The 20,902-nt window shown below is 35.0% G+C and overlaps 1 protein-coding gene across 1 annotated transcript; it reads left to right on the forward strand.

Moving 5' to 3' along the window:
- Positions 1-5,792: 5,792 nt before the first annotated feature.
- On the forward strand, positions 5,793-19,111 carry LOC123533327 (carbonic anhydrase 2-like). Its single transcript, XM_053520560.1, has 8 exons — positions 5,793-5,862; positions 11,795-11,824; positions 12,595-12,768; positions 13,301-13,449; positions 13,956-14,048; positions 15,209-15,272; positions 16,879-17,036; positions 18,164-19,111. The coding sequence occupies exons 1-8, from the start codon at positions 5,793-5,795 to the stop codon at positions 18,413-18,415; spliced, it is 990 nt and encodes a 329-aa protein (XP_053376535.1). The 3' UTR covers positions 18,416-19,111.
- The last annotated feature ends 1,791 nt before the right edge of the window (positions 19,112-20,902 follow it).

The following is a 20,902-nucleotide window of genomic DNA, read 5'->3' on the forward strand; positions in this document are numbered from 1 at the left end:
TTATTAGTCATCTGAAATGATTCTGGTCATGTTTTCTTGATAGCAATTGAGATCATCATTTAGAAATGAAGCAAAAACCTCACTATACAAACTTTGGTGGGAGATTTGGCCTACAGATAATGATTCAAACCACTTGTCACTTTCAGTAATTTTGCTTAAGTATTTGGTTGGAGTTGCCGAGTGGTTAAGGTCGTTGACTCCTAATCCGGCGGCCCGGGTTCGATTCCCGGGCGGGGAAGCTTGAAATTATGAAACACATGTTTCTCACTCAACTAGAGGAGTTCTGGTAAGCAACCCAGCGTTACTGGATTGAAACCCAGGCATCCTCGCCGCCTGAAAACTAGCCAATTCTGGCTATCTAAAAGAGGGCGTTAAACTGAATATGACTAATATGGATATGAACAAATTTATAAAATAGGAAATAGGGGTCTTACCGTGATTTTTTTCACAAAGAGCAATTACATTAAGATTTTGTAACATTGAAACTTATTCTGTTTCCCTTGTCAACAGCATCCGAATTTTGTTTTTGAAATTAATCCATGGAGAAAAATAAGCCATTTTTACTCCAGATACTTCAATTTTACATTAATTGTACGAAACAGCCATGCGCGGATTCAGGGGTGGGGGGGGGGGTGTCCGGGTCACCCCCCCCCCTGGAAAATCCAAGAAAAAAATAAACAGAAGAAGGAAAGAAAATGGTTTTTCGAAAAGGCAACATTAGGACCGCATTCAAAGTGTATGTGGCAGCTGCTACATACGACCTAGACATATTTCATATTTGTGTTAATTATCTCAAAGAAACAAAGAATTTTACCTTTTAGAAAACTTCATTTAGGTGAGCTCATAAAATCGTGAAAATAAGGTGTATATTGTATATAAAATTGCAGTGGAAAAGGTGTTCTTAAATGCTCCTAAAATGCCCCAGAATGCAGGAAATGAAGCGCTGAATTTCAAAATTTTCCAGGGGAGCATGCCCCCGGACCGCCTAGCTGGTCAGCTAGATCTACTTTTCTATTTCAGCCTGTTCAACAAAAACTTATTGGCAACCCTGTACTTGTAATCGGCTGGCATCCACAAAGAGCACCCATCAAATTATTTAGTGTATAAAAACACATGTTTGTCAGTCATAGTGATGGTTGGTCGGACCCCCTTTGAGAAAATTGGCTGGGTCCGCGCATGACAGCCCTTTGCTAAACAAAAGGAATATAAAAGATCTGAATCGTACAAAATGTAGGAGAGGTCCTTGTATATGAATACCAAATATCAGGGCAATACGGTATCTTTACTTTTCGACCATTATTATTAATTCACTCTATTCTTCGAATTGCGATGGCATAACAAGGCATCTTAAAACCAGCTATCCCAGTTGAGGCCGAATTACGCATCCCCTTTTAAATACTTTTACAAACCACTTTTGTGAGCATCGGTGGCGCAGTTGTAGCGCGCTTGCTTATTAAAGTGGATAGGTCTCCCATAAGGGATAATTTTTCGCCGTATCAAACCTTTGCCAATAGAAACAGATGACCTAATGGAAGGTGGATACATAAAGGAATCCTTTTGCAACTTGGAACCCCTGCAACTTTCAAGGTACACGGTAGAACATATACTTAGAACATAGATCACGAAACTCCTGCTTTAAAAGGTGCATGACTTTTTGTTTAGAACATGTTTTAGATCTAAATCTTTTTGTTCATGCCTGAAGTATTTCAATAGGCTTAAGTTTTATTTTTCCAAGATTTTTCCAAGATTCTTTAACAGTACCTTTAATTTAATACCTTTTACAGCCTCGTAACTTTGTGACATCGCATCATATGCAAGGTATAACGTATAATTATGTTACGCATACATGTGAATAATTATTAATTTACCTTCTGTACAATGTGGTGTAAGCCTTCTGGAACTTATAATAATGGTGATTTTGTCCGAAATTTTAGAGGAAACATCATTTTGTTATTGCATCCTACATGTTGCACTTATTTCGTAATAGCATGGGCTCGCGGGCTCATTACGAAAAAATGCTGTTGACGGTAAAATAGTTCATTTTCTGGAGTGCAAGATTGTAAAAAGGCAATTTATACTTGGAAAAGCACAATGTTTTATGCTACCCCTGAAAGTGATGTCAAACACCCTCAACCTTCATTATGTCACCTATATGTCACTCATATATACATTTACCTCCAAAAATAGGCGAAACTGGCATGAGGTAGCCCAATGGTTTTATTACCTATGACGTTCCTCGTCGTTAGAAATTATTCAAATTTCAGTATATTGTTGAAGTGACATCCTTCTTTGGATTTTGGGTATTTTTGTTATTTTTCAGGCGTTTTTAAGTAGAAAAAGTCAACAATTATATCAATATAAGGCATAAAATATGCAAATCGGTTGTTGACATTAAGATGTTGTTCAAAGTTCAGTATAATATTGAAATATAGTCATTCCCCCGGAGGTTTGGGTGATTTTTGTCACATTTCAAGAGCTTTTAAGTAACACGTATTGAGCAATTATACTAAGTTTTTGTTACGACACCCGTCACGATTTATATATAAAGTTGTAATTAATGTGTTTTTAAAGAGACCAGAGAAGCCTGACCACTTCTTGGAAAAAAACAACAAAGGCTGCAGTTGAATGACAGCTATATCTCCCGCCGATGTCATTTGAAAAAAGGGCCACAACTCCAGAACAGGTTGAGCAAATCCAAGATTTTTTTCTTCCTTCACAACTAAGCATTAATAGTAGTAATCCTTGAAAGTTTGAATCGATTCAATCATATAATGAATGAATAATGAATGACGAGTTGCGGTCAGAAAAAAATGCACTGTATTATATATATATGAAAGAAAAAAGTAACAAAGGGCCATCACTCCCGAACAAGTGGAGCAAATCCAAAATTATTTTCTTCCTGCACAGCTTAGCATCAGTAGTAGTAATCCCTGAAAGTTTGAATCAATTCAGTCCAATAATGAATGAGGGGTTGCGGTCACAAAAATGTTGCACGGACGCATGCACGGACGTACGCACGGACGGATGCCATTACCATGTTCTCCTCCGATGCCTATCGGTGGGGGATAATTATGTTGTAAGTGTACCTTAGATGGGTTAGGGTTAGAGTTTGGGTTAGGGGATCGTTATTCTATAGGGGTCACAATTCTATGTGAGGGTTATATCTCTACGTGTGGGGTAGTCATAATATTATGACCCTCGGTCATAATATTATGACCGGGGAGTCACTATTCTACATAAAATAATGACCGGGGGTCATTATTCTATGGGGGTCAGTTTACAAGGTTACACCGGATCATAACTTATTAACGATTTATGGTATTGACTTCAAACTTGGCATGTAGGTTGGTAGTGATAAAACAATATGCAGAGGTTATGAACCTGGTCTGTAGGTTTAAGGGTTTAAAGTTAAGGTGTCACAACTTGACCTCAAAGGTCAAATTTAGATCTGTCCGTCATATTTAGTGTTCGGAGCATTACTTATTAACCATTCAATGTATTGATTTCAAACTTGGGATGTAGGCATGAGTGCATGAACCAGGGTGGTAGGTCAAAGGTCAAGGTCACAGCAAGGTCAAATCTGTCCATCATATTTCGTGTGCAGAGCATAACTCAAAAAGTATCAAAGGTATTGACTTTAAAAACTGTCGCCACCACCGCACACACCCACACCCTGCACCCCTCACACCTCCCACCAAAACTATCTTTAAAGTTTGCTTAAAAAATTCGGCGTATATTGTCCCACTCGGAGGAGCTCTTGTTTTTAATGCAAATCATGCACAATTACCATCATGGAAATTCAGAAGAATACAGTAGTTCTGTGGCGCATATTCAAACATAAGGTCACGTCTTCATATCTTCACATATTATATGACCGCCATGTGTACGTCTGTTCGTCCACCGTCGATCGTCAACAACTTGCTTGTTAACACTCTAGAAGTCACAATTTTGACACATTCTTAATTATTTTTCTTCAATGCAATCTCAGTAGTAACTGATACTGGATCACTGGATTACGGTGTAAATAGTAGAAAGCCTTTGCCATTTTTCCCTAATAAATGGTTAGAATGCTGTTTTTTCCCCATAAAATCTCAGAGGAACGGTCTAATCTAATTAACAAAATCAGGCAAATGCGCTAGTCCATAGAAAACCCTGAGTTACATAAATGAAAACATGTCAGAATGTTTTTCTTTATCAAATCTAGCTATATAGACTAAAAAAGGTCACTCAAAAAATAATGTAAAATCTATACATTGTACAAAGACTCTTATCAGGTCTCGTGTGTGGCATAAAGAGTGTTAATAAGTATTTTCTAAGTAGTGATCCAGATTTTATAGATATAAGCATACATCTAGACAAAGTAGAAAATGTTGCTTCAAGAGTTTTAACAATGTTTCTCTAGAAGTTGACCTGTTGACCTATTTTTTTCACGCAATATAATTCAGTATCAAACTCGTCGACATCTTTTGGCAAACAGTCAGATTGAGTTTCACTTAGACTGCGCCAAAAATATGACCACTTCAGTGTAAATAGGCCAAATGTTGACGACGACAGACGGCGACAACGGATCCAAGGCGGTCACAATACCAAAGTGAACTAAAAGAACACTAAAAAGGAATCAGCAATGCGAAAAACATAATAAAGCGTTGAAGTTCGATTGTTTAAAGTCGACTTTGAGAAACTCCCCCATTTTTACCGCTTATCCACTGTCCATCTTCACATCGGTCTATCGCGTGTACATCTCTAATTGAAAATTTTCAAATTGAGAGGTTTTGTAATCACCCCTTCGTCAGCGTCGGCGTTAGCGTCACAAAAGGTTAAAGTTTTGCATGTAAGCAGTTTTCTCGGAAACTACTTGGCCAAATGTTTACATTTAAGAAATATGCTGCCCCTTTTTTCAACTTAGAAAATAATGCTAAAGCTTTTGTATATAAGTTGGTATTGTGTGGAAGGGCTTCAAATAGTTGAACGTGCTGTCATTAGACAGATCTTGTATTCATTTAATGACCACCGCCCACTTTTAACAGTTCGCAAAAATACAATTTAACATTCTGCTTTGTAGTACATGTACACATATCATTTAAAAGGATATTCAGTGGTTTAAAAAAATATGATCAAATACCAAGACACATTTAAAATTTTCTAAGATGACAGGATAAATGAGTCATTTTGCTTTTATCATTTTTCTGAAATATAACGAAATTTGTTCGTTATTTTTTTTTACATTTTTGTGACTTTTATAAAACTGTATTGAGGTTGCAAGATGAATGCCTTTTCTAATCTCGTCAAAATTTGAATATGTTCTTAAAATCATACTGTTCGATACGTGTGAGAAATTTCATAAACACATTATTTGCAATGTAAAATATGTTGCAAATTATATCGAGGGGGAGTTTCGTTGATAATATATCGTACATTTAGGGAACGGGTTTTTTTACCGTCTTTAAGACAGGCCCGTCTTTAACTTTAAAGAACATTTCAAACCTCGCGTTAATTACCTGTCCATTTTTAAATCGAGCGTAAACTGAAACCAGACATAGTTTTTGACCACGCTGCCCCAAAGGATAAAAGATCGTATCTTTTGATTTGATAATACATGTACCATATATAGGTTACCTAGGCAATATAAAATGCGGGTTTACGTGCAAAAAAGAGCCATAATCTACCGCGCACTCATTTCAAGAGGAACTTTTACAGAAGCAAGCATATATATATTTTTTTTTGCGCGAAATCGTCAGTTCATGAGACAGAGATAGACGTTTTGTTTAAGAACTCAGATCGTCTGCTTGGATATGAATCGTCTGCTTTTTGTCGTCTGCGTAGCGCTTTCTGCGTTCATTGGAGAAGTGAGCTGCAGTGCAGGTAAGAATTTGTTTTGCATAACGTAAATCAAATGGTGTCATCACGTTAAATGAGGTCATCTTGCCACATGCAAAAAAAAAAAACGTGAAAAATTCGTTCACATTGTGAGTTTTTTTTATCTCTATGCATTTCCGATGTACTGCCGAAAAATGGACAACATAATGTTTTCAGTATTTTCACAAATTAAACAAACGCGCGTGAAATAAGAATTTTTGAATATTTAACTATGTCATTCATTTTAACTTGTCGTCGCATAAACAAATTTACTGTATCAAATCAAATTCGATATTGAACAAGATAAACTGAAAGTCAGACGGCATGAAAATGATAAACTCTGATTTTTTTTTTCATTTTTCAATAAAAAGGAAAAAAAAAGCGAATGTTAGAAAATATATTTAGTATTTTCCAAACATTAACTTTTTCTGCGTGCACTGGGTACCTGGCTTTGTGCCACTATCAGCCGTTTATAATTTCATTAGTCGATCGTATAGTGATTTTAATTAGTACATAAAACATAATTTAAAGGTACATTGTTCTTTAAATTTAATCTATTCATTCCAAAGCCCGAATTATCCTGAGTTAGTTAATACATAAAATCTGTTTCTCTAGATGCACATTTAGAAAGAATAGTCCGTCTTTCATAAATTAATTTATCCATAGTTCAGAAATAGTCTTTCAAAAATAGAATAATATTAATGATAATAATTTAGAATCGTAAATGCCAAAATCGACAGACACCCATGATCTTACAGCTCTGTCCGGAAGCTAAGGCGCTCTGCAGTCTGTCGAAGAGACCATGCCATGGTTATATACCAAAGTCGTTAAGTATGATGTGTAAACTGCTGACCATTTCTCGTGTTAGTTTAGTGGAATTAGGTTATTATGATATATTCTAATAAGGTATATTTAAGGAAAAATTTCCAGTAACATTTTATAATTATGATAGATAGCACGCCGGATAGATACAGCTGTGGCATTTCTCATACTTTATCTTGCTGGGCTCACCTTTACTGTAGTCGAGCTACTTTTATAGAAAATGAACTTAATTTCAAGTTTTGAAAATAGATTAAATTAATCAAAACTCTCCCAAATAATTCCCAGAACGATACAGTCATAGTATTATAGCTTTCCGTACATTACCGGAGAATGCCGATATCACATACGGAGAATGTCGAAATCGCATACGGAGAATGCCGAAATCGCATACGGAGAATGTCGAAATCGCATACGGAGAATGCCGATATCGCGTACGGAGAATGTCGAAATCGCATACGGAGAATGCCAAAATCGCATACGGAAAATGTCGAAATCGCATACGGAGAATGCCGATATCGCATACGGAGAATGTCGAAATCGCATACGGAGAATGCCGATATCGCATACGGAGAATGTCAAAATCGCATACGGAGAATACGTAATCTGACGGAAATGTCAGATTATCATTGTGGGTTCACTACCCTACAGTAACAAACCTGGGTAGCACTGATCTTATTTGAGGCTCGTTACACAGGTTTGTCAGAAATTGCGAATAAAATGTCACATGCGTAAATTAACGTAACTTTTCTGATCTTTTTTTAAAGCTACTATTTCGAAAATAGAGTGGAAATTATATCAGTTTTCGGAGGTATAATGAAAAATATTTATCTGATATCAAAAAGTAAGAAATGAAGAGAAAATCGACTCTGAATTACACTTGAAACCCAGATAGAACTTTGATTTTTTTTTCAGTATTAATTTTTTTTATATGTATAATGTGTCTCGAGCATCTAATTACATTTTTTTCAAGCCCTCGGTTTTTAAAATACACTTATAATCTCTATTACTTTTGCTGATGCCAACGATGTTTTTTTTACTGACTAAATACCAATTTTCTCAAAACACAAGTTTTGAAAGATTTTGAGAAAAGTTTGTTAAAAAAAAAGAAAGAAACAAACAAACAAACAAAAAACAAAAAGAAAAAAAGAAACAAAAAAAAGAAACAAAACAAAAAAAACAAAAAAAAAAACACAACAACAACAGATACTAGCGAGTTGCAATATGTTTCAATTTTCAAACTTTCTTCATGAAACTGTTTTCATGTCTAAGCCCCGAGTCAGAGGATTTTTAACATCTTCTTTTACTATTTAAAGTGTTTTTAAATGAAATTACGGGCTACGTTACCATAATTTTGCTCTCGTGTTTGATGGGCAGTTTAAGTTTCTGATGTTTTTGTTTACCATTGCTTTAAAACAAACGCCTGAATTTGGAAGCTAAGAGACAATTATTTTTGCTCGTCCTATTCACGGAATATACAATGTGACCACAAAAATACCTGACTAAATAGCTCGAAAAGGCAACAACGACCATCAATATTGACCGGTCATGCAACAAAAATGACACTATATATAGAAGTTTTTCACGCGCCTTTTTCTATTTTTAATTTCATTGCAGTGATAGCTTTTGGCTCTGCGATGACCGTTTGATTATACAAATTATGCATGAAAAATTACTACAGGTGGCTGCACACAACGACAGTCACGTTGATCATCACGAGAATGGGTGAATGGTCTTTTTATGGCAATGTTAAGTACGAAAATCACGTTGCCAAACACGTGAGAATTGAAACTTTCAAACGCATGTCCTAGATCTCTGACTAAATGACGCACACTGGCTTTGATATCTAGCCCTGGGGTATCAGTCTTTCATGCTGATGAGCACACTGATGAAGTCTACTTTGTCACGTACGTGACTGCAAGTGCAAAAGTAAGACTGAATTGCGCAGGCATATATGCGCGCGCATATGATTTCTGATTAAGTTAAAATAGTTAGAAAATATCATGGTTTACGTATAGATCTAGGGAAACTGAGAAAAAAAAGTAATGAAAGACCTTTTTTTAGTTGAAACTTGGTAACAATCTAGATCGATCCGCATTGCCTCGTCACATTCCAAAATTATGACCAGGTATTTAACAATGTATTTGCTGCATATTTTAGGAGTAAAATGATGACTTTTTGTAGTCATTTTCTGAATGCATACTAAGACAAACCTAGTGACTTATCGCATGATAAGAAATGCTTTAACTTACTAGTGTTTAGACAATTTTAGAATTATCAACTTTAAAATTTAGAAAAATGGCTTGGCTACATTTCGCATATATTTAGCATTCTATGATATTTGGCATTGTACTAACGATTATTATTATTACCATTAAGTTTTCAGGTTTTTTTATTCTCACCAGGCTTATCATTATTCCGGTTCGTCTGCTTAAAAACAACGGAAACACGGCAAACGCTTTCGAATCCCTTTGAGGTTATGTTCATATAGCTTTCTATGGGAACAATTGCAAATGCATTAGCGAGCCGAGAGCCAGCTGTTGTATTACATAAACCCAACGAGATATAAGTTGTTTCCATTTTTGCGTAATTGGTCGGTGGTAAACCAGTATAAGCACTTTACTGATATTTCAGTGACATTAGCATAATAAACAGGCCGCTGACTTACATTTACAAAATACTAACTTTGCTTTATATTACAATGGGAAACCTTTCTACATAGGAGCCACAATATGAAACAGATATTACAAATTAAGACACCGGCAAAAAAGCCTAAACCACACCACTATAATATAGAATATCAAAAACCAGATGGAAAGATAGTAGGACAAGTTAGGTTTTACAGGTGCTTAGTCCCCTAGGGTAATAATGTCACGTCAAAGTCAGCACAAAGATACCAAGATAATGAAGTGTCAAATGTAACAAGTTACAGGCATGGAAAATTGTATTAAATTGCAATTAAAACAACAATAATATCGTTGTTTTGTCATTTTATTTTTTAATTAGCGAACCAATTCAGTTACAAATCAACATCTGTTATGCCTTTGGCCAACTATGTTAATGTGACCGAAACATACAAATGTATGCAGATATTTGACAATAATTACAATTTATCTTGTTTTTGTTCGAAAAAACAGCAAAATTAAATTCTTAAAAGCAGCTTCTGATAACGTCTCCAAGTTTTCTTGTACAACTATATTACGGTGGTCTTTTAGGACCAGCGCCTGTGCGAAGGGTACGGCGGTACGATGGCGAAGCGCGACAGCCGATAAATCATAAATTTTGGTAAAAGGGTATCATTCTGGATAGCAAAAAGTATGTGTCTATTTCATTTTCAACAGAATGTCCCCAAATAGACGAAATAAATTGCACGATACAAACAAAGACCTTGGAAAAAGATATTTTAGTGAGTTCAACGAGATGTGGGCCGGTGGGAAATGGGGTGGGGTTGCGTGGGGATGCTTGTACTCTTGACTGTCGGATAGGCAAGGCTCATCTTGCATAGTTATATCGATGCAAAACATCTAGCAAAGATGCAAACAAGAATGTCTGCAGCTTCTTTTCAGGTCATTTATTTAAACAAATGACAACTCTGGAAATGACTTTTGGTAAATTGGTAGGTTTGCGAGCGCCCTCTATTGTCAAAGTACGAACAAGTACTCCGTAATATCTGAACTAGAATATTCAATACAGATTGGTTCCTTTCTAAAAGAGTGAATTATTACATAACTCCTCATATAAATCGCCGGTACATAGTTTCTGCTATTGACCGGTCTCATGATAGTTCAACATTTACGTTTGCTGGGCTAAAGTCAAAACTTGAAGATATGGCTATAGCGACATCTCTTACCACCAGCTTAACAGAAATACATCAGAGAAAGGCTATAAGATTAACGCCAGTAACAAGTTAAACAAATCAAATTTAAGGAAATAAGATGAAATTTTGCCGATAAACAACATGGTGTCTTTATCGTTTATCATAAGTCATCAATTTAAAAGAAATTAACATGTGAACAATGACCTCATTGACTTCTCATAAAGAACACGTTCTTTTTTTTCTTCCGACTGAACTAACTACCGTCCTTTTTAGACAGACGATATGTCATGTTGACCCTGAACTTATGAAGTCCTTTCAAAGAGACCGTGAAGATCTATTTTTGACTTTCAAAACTGTCACTCATTCGTCCGACGATTTTTTTCAAGTGCGCAACCTTTTGTCTCTTTCAGTTTCCTTCCGCTGAACTAATGACCGTTCTGTTTAAGTTCGCATTGAAACTATGATATCCTGATGACGTCATTATGAGACTGATGACCAGACTGGTCTCATTTCTGACCCTCAAACACGCCACTTCTTTATCTAATGTTTTTCAAGTGTGTCACCATTTGTTTCTTTTTTCTTCTTCACAGCCGACTTGAAATTACCCTTCTGACCCTTTGAAGTTATGATTTCTTTATGACGTCAGTAAGAGAGCCAGATTTCTGACCCCACAAATTTCATCTGTACATGTTGATCCGTCTTTTTTCAACTGCGACAGCGTCGTATCTAGTTGATAAGCTTTCATTTAATACACTTTGACAACACAGGCTTATTATCTGTTTCGCATTTAATCTAATTGTTTATATAATAACTGAAAGTTTTGGTTGTGATGATGAAGATTAAGAGACTGACCAATTATTATGTAGTTGAAACTATTTCCACGTGAGATTGCATTTATGTGTCTGAAACCGGATATCCGGTTGAAAAAAAAATGGAGATCGTTTTCATTAACATTCAATACTTGTTACTCGTTATTAATACTCTGAAACGCGACCATAACTTGTGACTGTTTGGCCACTTATGTCATGTGCGTCTTAAATCATAGACATACATGTATTTCTCACATTTTGACACAACCCATTTTGTTTTCAATTTTTCACGAGCATTTATAAAGATCAATCAAGCCTCGTTACTGCCCAATGAGCAGGTGCCCTCCGGACGGATATTTCTTCCGATTCGTAAACACATGACAGATATTATTACTATTGACAGAACTTATATACGTGTTGCTGTTGAAATACCTACCACAATGTTCCATACAGAATCAGACAAATTATTAAGATGTTTATTTTCGTTTTCCAGGAAATATCTGGACATACAGGGGCTATCTTGGTAAGTTGTCTTGTTTTGAATTATATCTCTTCTCATTTATAAGGTACAAAGTCATCACCGGATCAAACCAGAACTTGGTACTGAGATTGAAAAGTTTAGAAGATCTCATTTACCGTATCTATTTCTATTATAAATCTTTATACTTCTGAAACTTTGCCGAAATGTCTGTAGCTGTAGAAGAAATATGTATGCGAAGTTTCATTAGACTTTCTGGTATTAAGAAAGACAGATCTGAAGCAATATTCGGAAGGGCAACAAGGGTCTTTTGTTCATTATCCCAACACAACCCGATTTATTTTTCATTTAAACAAAAAACAAAGGAGACTTACTTAAACTGTGCTTTATGCAACAAAATGACAGTTTTTACGTCACAGTTCTTACGTCAGAGTGTCATAAGTCAAGTGCCGTGCTTGAAAAGAAAAACGCACAAAACCGGCAAATATTTGGTAGATATCTTCAATGATGTAGATAATAATCTTTAAAATCGTGAGTTAGAATCGAAACAATGTATCTTAAACAGCTATTTTGTTGTTTTGGCTGCGCCCTCATGATATAATTCCGTCTCATCTGAACTTCAAACAATCACTTTATTCAACGATAAATCACTGTTAGGGATATAAGGTTAGAAAGTCTTTTTTTTGTTACTTCTTCAAGAATAAAAATGAATCTAGTATATTACGCAAACGAGACCCACGAAACTTCACTTCGGTTGTGTATTAGTTTCATTGTTTCTTTATTTTTTTTATTACACATGTACCATGTTTCAACAGGCCCTGACCACTGGCACTTGGACTACCCTCACTGTGGTGGTGTAAAACAGTCCCCAATCAGCATTGACACCAAGGACGCCATCGTGGATATGTATCGACTTACCCCAGTTGTGTTTAAAGGCTACAGTTCTGTTACAAATGTCACATACACGCTGGAAAACAACGGACACACAGGTATGAAGTCACATAAATTTAATGAAACAAAACGGCATGCCTATTTTTTTGTTTAATGTTGTTAGCATTAATGTAGTGAAAGCTTGTGTGTGATGCATTCTTTGCTCTGTTATTACAGTTTTTTTCTCAAAGAGCGGATAGATGTAACACAACGTGCTGTAAATGTTCCGTGTACTACCTTCTGTAGGCGTTTTGGCTCAGTTATAGACCCTTGACATGTTTCTTGTTTAACAGACATGTATTTAAAATATTTGGCCTTTAGGATATTCTCCTAAAACTTAATATTTATGTTATTACAAGACTCGAGTATATCGCCTGTCTTTAGTGCTATGTGTTCAGTCTACTTTCAAGACTTAACTTTTGCTGGACATATTCAGTTTCCATGAAAAAAGGTCACCAAAACTTTCTGATTAAAAAAAATATTGAATGCCTTACCGGTCAATAACTATATATTATATCGTTTCTTTCAGTATAAAAAGAAATTGATAATTTTATACGCACTAATTTTGTTTTATTTCATTGTCGTATTTAGTCAAGGTTAGCCTCAATGAGAACTACAATGAAATAACTGGGAGCGGTCTCCCGGGCACATTCGTGGCGAGTCAGTTCCATTTTCACTGGGGCGCTGTAGACGAAAGGGGCTCGGAGCATGACGTCAACGGAGTCCACTTTCCAATGGAGGTACTTTAATGTAGACTTGTTATTTCTCATGTTGATTTCATTTTCGCGAGATTAAGCAGCCATTTTCATTTCAGAATATTCACATCGTTGCTGATTTATTTTCTTTAAAATATGTTGATCAAGTCACGATTTTCGCGAATAGTAGTCGGGAAATAATACTACACATCTAACAACATTTGCAGTTCAAATTTTATGAAATCTTTTGACCAAATGGCTGAGCATCAAAGCGGTCACAGTGGTCAACTGACTACGATTATTGTACAAGGAATATCAGTCGCTTCATAAAAGAAATCCAATTTATTTAGTATGATAGACATTTATGCTGCGGTTAGAAGTATTTAGCATGTCCTTTTTGAAACATAACACATAGTACACCTAATACAAATGAATTTGTTTTTTCTTTATTTACCTATAAGTATAATATTCTGCATATTCAAAATATGAAATTTAGATTAGTACACACTTAAATTTATTTTGCCAAACTATTTCGTTTGAAATAATTTCAGATGCATCTAGTTCATTACAACAAGAAGTACGACAATATATCAACTGCAGTGGATAAAGATGATGGACTAGCGGTTCTGGGCTTCTTCTTCAGGGTATAAAACTTGTCTGAGAATCAGAATGTACAAATGTATCAGTACTTCTTTGTTCAATAAATTTGTACATTTGCAAACATTACAAAAGTTTTTTGCCGCCATTTAGACCAATTAAAACGAAAAATTGAAACTCTTGATAAAAAATCGAATAGATGATACTTACTAACAGTACACTTAGTAAATAAGTGTTTTTACCCCCACCTCCCTCTAATTTAAATTTGTTGTTTGGGAAAAGGGGTGGTGATACTTAGATTTACTCTTGTCCATACGTCCATCCCTATGGATGTACGTCCTCTAAATTTTACCCGTGCATATCTAACAGACATATGACCTTGTGTCATCAATCGTCATAGAGATGTTGTTCCGCATGTGAATTTTTGCACCTGGAAATTCGTTCGGGATATCATTCATTAAACCAGAGTTATGGCCCTTGACAGAAAAACAGAAAAAAATATATGAAGAAAAAACCTAAAAGTTTTTGATGCGTGTATCTCAAAAGGTATTTGACCTAGAGTCATAAAACATATGAAACATTACAGGATTGTTATTCAAGCATGTTAAGTTGTGCACCTGGGCTTTTGTCGGAATTTTTCCAAGTAAGAGTTATGACACTTGACTTAGTAAAACGTACGCACTTAGTGCCGAAAAGTTTGTGTCGGACGTATATCAAAGATTGACCTGAAATCATAAAACTTAATAGCTTGTGAAGTTATAAGTCTAGGTTTACATCTTTATTCACGTCCCTCTACCTTACAATCCCACAACCGTCTTACAAAAACACAAAAAAGAAGAAAATTGTTTCTTGATGATGTTCTCTTTTTACATATTCTTACCTCCTTTGATAACTCATACCCAAGCCAAAGACGTTAATATGAAAGCTGACTTTTTCTTGCATTGTCAACAAATAACATATTACCGTACATAGACAGGAAATCGGGATACCGGTCGGTGTCTTATGACGCAAATCTAGTTGGCCTTCAAATTAAAATTACATGTACAACAATCCTGAAAGTAATGCTGTTTCAATGACCAATCATACAGAATCTTAAGAAAGAAAACCGAAACTATTTCTCATGTATATCTTAATGAAGATTTAATCGAGAAGTGTATGTTTCCTCAGTTGTGTAATTTGATAATAACTTACATCTGTTTTCTTAAAGATTGGACGTCACAACAGGCATCTGGAAAACGTCATCCGTCATTTCAAACAAATCAAGTACAGAGGTAACTTTTTTAATTTGTTTTCTTCTCTAATGTTCTTGAAAATGAAGGCTTCAGCACAGGTACCCTGCAGCTGGACATATAGTTATAGCCATCGTGATTTGATCGTTATTTCTCATATTTGAAATTATTTACATTTATAGTTACCAAATATCCAACAGCTTGGCAATGATAACGCCTGTGCAAGCCGGGAATCTCGTTCTTTTTACATGTCCTTGCGGATCTTGTCGTTTTCATCGCCAAGCCAGGCTCAATCTACTTCCGTTCGTTGAAAAAATGGCGTCAGGTCTACCTTGTCTTTTTATTTATTTCATCGGCAAATTCTGAATATTTCAAAGAAGCATTTAAATCGAAAGCTGTGGGGTATTTGGTAACTATAAATGTAAATAATTTCAAATATGAGGAATAACAGTCAAATCATGGTAGAAACACGACGGCTATATGTCCAGCCACAAGGTACCTGTGGGCTTCAGTACAAAAATGAACACAGACAAACAATGTTTTGTGTATGCAAAGTGAACAGCAAATTTAGTATCCTTATACTATTTTATTGGCAGAATTCGGAAAAGGGCTCGAGGAAGGAGTCAAATAATTCAAAATTTTATATACGCTACTATAGTTTTAGAACAGTCAAATATAAATATCATTTATTTATGTATTTGCAATGAAGTCCGAGACCTAAAATGATAAATAAATAAGTTCTTCGTTGAATTAATAAGTTCATTTATTAGTCCGACATATGCAATTTTTGACAGATTGCCATTTGTAATTAAATCTAAGGGAAACAACGTAATATAATGACTCATCAAATCAACATGATTCATGCATAAAATTGAATATGAATAGTAAAATAATTGATAATTGTTGATAAACGATCAACATTTTTACCAACAATTTAACCGTCTAATACATGTTTCTATACTGTTCCATACTACTAGGTTCTGGGTACTTCAATTATTATCAAACAATTGTCCCTCCCTCTTTATAAAGTGCCATTTGAAGTGAAATAGAAATAAACATTTCTTTTTTTCAAAATTGCTGAAAATTAATGAACGTTCAACACTGGAAAATTATTGCAACTACATCCAAACCGACACGTGTAGCAGCTGCAGTCCCTTGAAAGTTGTGACTTTTTAAAGGTGTTGCACTATCAAGAAGTGTGACCCTTTCACTTTTGCAGTTCTTTTCCGAAATTCAAAGCATATATCAAGGCAGTGGTAATCATTTTTATAGAATGATAAACTTCTATATGCTGTTTTGATTTCACGTAAAACAAATATTGCATTCTATGACTTGGGGATGTTTGATTTTTTTAAGATTAAGAACTACTCGCTAAACACAGATATCGAGTCAAAATGATGCAACCATTGAATCCAGTAGGTTTCGCGCATGTCCGCAATAATCAGAAACTGTTGCTTTGAACTTTGATATATACTTGATAGTTTGTAATGAAATTATAATTATATTATATTTATTGTAAAGTTTAAATCAAAAGAATGATCATAATGATAACTTATCATATTATGTCGTATAATTTCGTGATGTCGACTCACTTGAAGAACTCCGAAGAGAAAATAAAGTTCTAAATGTTCTATATAATCAACTTTAGATTCACATATGGAGATAAAGCCAGTACCACTTGTCAGCCTTATACCACGTGACTTGTCAAAGTTCTACAGATATGAAGGCAGTCTGACCACGCCTCCATGTTACGAGAGTGTCACGTGGACATTGTTCAACGAGACCATCGAAATTGCTGAAGAACAGGTAAGAGAAACACACAGACGGACAAACGGGAAATCAATAAGGAATTTCACACCAGTGGTGTAATGGATTTAAATTAATTGCTATTACGGCATAGTCTTGAAAATAAACGTTGAAAGTAATGTAATACACTATCTGTCAGAAAATGATAAAGTTTCAACAGATCGAAATATTGTTAATACTTAAATGTTTATAAGAGATGCCTTAAAACTTAATACCGCCTAGTTCATGTGTCAAAAAGTGTAATATTTTCACTTTTATACTTGTGTATATTATCAATCATCCTATATGCATTACGCTTTACTTCAATCGTGCAAAGAATAACTTCCAATAAAATTGAGTGACTGGGCTGGGTATTAACCCTTACCCTGCTAAATTTCTCTAATAAACTTGTCCATCTTTCAATTTGGACAGTACCATTAACTGTTAAAAGGGATGCTTACCAAAAAGATACTGACTGAATAGCGAACAGTGCAGACCAGGATCAGCCTGCACGGATGTGCAGGCTGATCTTGGTCTGCAGTGGTCGCAAAGGCAGAATCACTTGCCGCCAGCAGGCGAAAGGTTAATCTGACCTAATTGTTTTATAAATATGTGCTGTGTCTGTTTCTTGTATACCCGCCACTGTGATAAATAATAAATTCTAACATGATCCGACTCATTTTCCTATTAAACAAAGAAGACTAGAAACAGTGAATTATTATACGACAATTCACTGTTCTGACGTCACAATATTACGTCATAGCGTTAAACGGCATATAGCGGCGCGCTGGAAAAGAAACCAATTGAAAACGGGCTAATAGTTAATAAATGCCGTCAAGGATGTACTTTAAAGTCCTTGGTAACGTGTTAGAATCGAAATAATATATCTCATTTAAACTAAGTAGGCCTATAAGTTTAAGATCATTTATCGACCTCAGTCTAATGAAATATTATGTTTTGCGTAACAGAATGCATTGAAGAGAACGCAACAACTTCATTCAAGTGATCTAAACAACACATTTATAGTTTAACAAGTAAAACCTGTAGTGATACACTTACCACAGCTATTGAAGTAGATCTATCAGAAGATAAAATCACACTAGATTCTAGATAATAAACTAGATTTTTCTTCTACTATTTCTTTTAAGCTTGAAGATTTCCGCACCACAATTTTGGAGAACATTAAAGGTGATGATGACGTTCCTATGGATATTTCTGATGACTTCCGTCCTGCGCAGTGCCTGTTCCGGCGTAGAGTATATGCCAGTCACCCGTCACTTAGATATCAGGTTCAATACGACATCGACATTGAGGACGATAATTCTTCGGAAACTGTTGTGGGGCAAATTACTATTTTGATTATCGGTTTTGCTACATTCTTTTTGTTTTCAACCTTGTGATAATAGTTTTTGAATATCATTTATTTTCATTTAATTTTTCACCCATTTACTTACTTCCTAGCTTTTTAGAATCTCAAATATTCCTTACCTAACATTTTTATACCCGATTTCTTACATGCAAATAACATTTACTGTACAAAGAGTCAATTTTAAACCTGTACATCATAGGTGTTAAAGGCTGTATATTTTATGTTAAAACAGATGAAATGGCTGTCCGAATAATTAGATGTTGTGCATGACTACATGGTCAGAAAGCAGAATTTTTAATTTTTTACATGCACTTTAACAGTTAGAGCCATAAAGGGAGGTAATTTAAAAATTCCTCTGTGGTAGCCACATTTTAAAGATTTTTCAAAATTCACATGTTCCGTTTTATTAGTATCTAATATTTATATATCTCTTACATTTCAAGATTTATATTGAAGAAGTAGACATAGTAGAAATCTTCAAGACAAACTTGTACTAGACAGTATTGAATTGCACCTTTGTCTTCATCTTAACGGAAGCATTGTACCTAAATATATATATATTTTATAACGGAAGAAAATAGATTTTAAAATATTTAAGGTCTTATGATTAAAAAAGCGTAAATGACGAATGTGAGGCACATTCTCTGCCGTAACGAAGTTTCTTAAATGTTGGGAGCCAAGGTACTATATATCAGTATACACAATGTAGCTATGAATTTTATGTACAAGTGTAAAAGTTTCACATCTTTTTTTCTTTTGTAAATGCTTCTTTCTCTCATATGTGAGTGCATTTCTATCTGAAGTGAGTTTGCTATGTCTCATTTGGTTGTAACTAGGGCATGTATCAGCTGGCATGTATTGATTCATGTATGACTGGTTGATATTTTCTGTCGAATAACGCTAAATCTGTTTGGAGCAGAAAATATACAAGAAATATAATCTGTGCATATATCTTTTTGTATGACTGATATACATGTAATTGACTGTCGGTACGAGTTTTCTTGGTACGAATGAGTCGAAGCAGTAACAGATCTGTAGACTACTACATTGCAATGATTCAAATTTTTTCATAGAGTTTAGCTATATCGAATTTTGTTTGTTTTGATTCTTCTTTAATCTACGGAGAAATAAACAAGAATGGAGATGTTCTCTTCAGTTGCTTATTTAAAATAGCGATCTATCGTCCTTAGTAATGAAGTCAGACATTTGCAAAAATACGTTAATCCGTATTTCTATCGGTCAGTATGGACAAAATGGTATCAGTATCGTCTTGGATAATTTTTCATTCATACGATTCAAGATTTACTATATATCGGTATTGTTGATAATCTTATATGAAATATGAAATGCATTTGATGTATACCTCGCTTCGACACTAATGTTCGTATGAATTTATACAATGAAGTTTTGCTCACTAGTGTAAGATCTTAACAACTCTGGGGATATTTCAGTCTACTATTTGAATTAAAGTTGTATGCCCTATCCAGGTTTGGTCATTAATAATTCCAAATGTGGTGGTTCTATTTCCAACCTGCGTTTATTTCCAGACGGTTGTATGCGCCAAATCTGTTGTTCGGTAAATTCACGGAGTTACAACCAAACGCCATTACACATTCTTTTCTGATAGGTTTTAGAATATCTGTTACATCTTTCCATCACCGGTAGCTCAATTTGCGGCACGTGTATCATGTGGAATGTATTTGATGTGTTCAATATTTCAAATGATTCTTATTTTACCTTTTTATTCTGAAATTTGCTTTAGATTTTTAGTAGTTTTTAACTTAAAATGCACTTCAGTCTAAAAAAATATAGCGTTTAAACATACATGCGGAACACGATGCGTGAGAAATGCTAAGGATCTTATGACTGAAGTAATGAAAATGATTGAAAGTGTAAATATTGTGATTTTCAGTACCTCAAATATTAAATATTTGCTATTCACGAGAGCGTTCACTACTGTGGCCACAAAGAAAAACATGCGCAGATTTTGTATAATAATTCGTGTGTACGAATGAAAAAATATATCGTGGTCACGTGAAACTGACAAAAGAAACCAGGACTTTTTTTCCCTTTTCATTTACGATGGACATTTGATGCCTATTTATTTTATTAAATCTCGTGATCATGAGTTAAGTATCATGTTCCCCCTGTGCTTCCGTACTTAAGTGAATACTAGATTATATCAACAGTGTGTCAAGAAGAAAATCCATCAACTGCAAATTCGCTAGGTAAATACGACTTTTTCATTGTAAGAGGCTTTGTAGTCTGCCGCACTGAAAACATGCCATAGGAAAGATTGATCGTTCTAACAAAGACACAGACACTTGGGAGTGGGTCAGTCAGAAGTTTCTTGGAAAACGCAAATGCTGATGAAAAAGATGAAGACGGAAGCAGACACAGTGAATTTCTCGTTCAAATGCAGCTATGCAGTGAATAAGTCAAAGACAAAAAATAAACATTTCAAGAGTTAATAAAAGCTTTTGAGGACAGGGTAAAAACTAAAAAGCTAAACACGTTT

Source organism: Mercenaria mercenaria, chromosome 12 (genome assembly GCF_021730395.1).
Source record: "Mercenaria mercenaria strain notata chromosome 12, MADL_Memer_1, whole genome shotgun sequence".
Classification (NCBI taxonomy): Eukaryota; Metazoa; Mollusca; class Bivalvia; order Venerida; family Veneridae; genus Mercenaria; species Mercenaria mercenaria.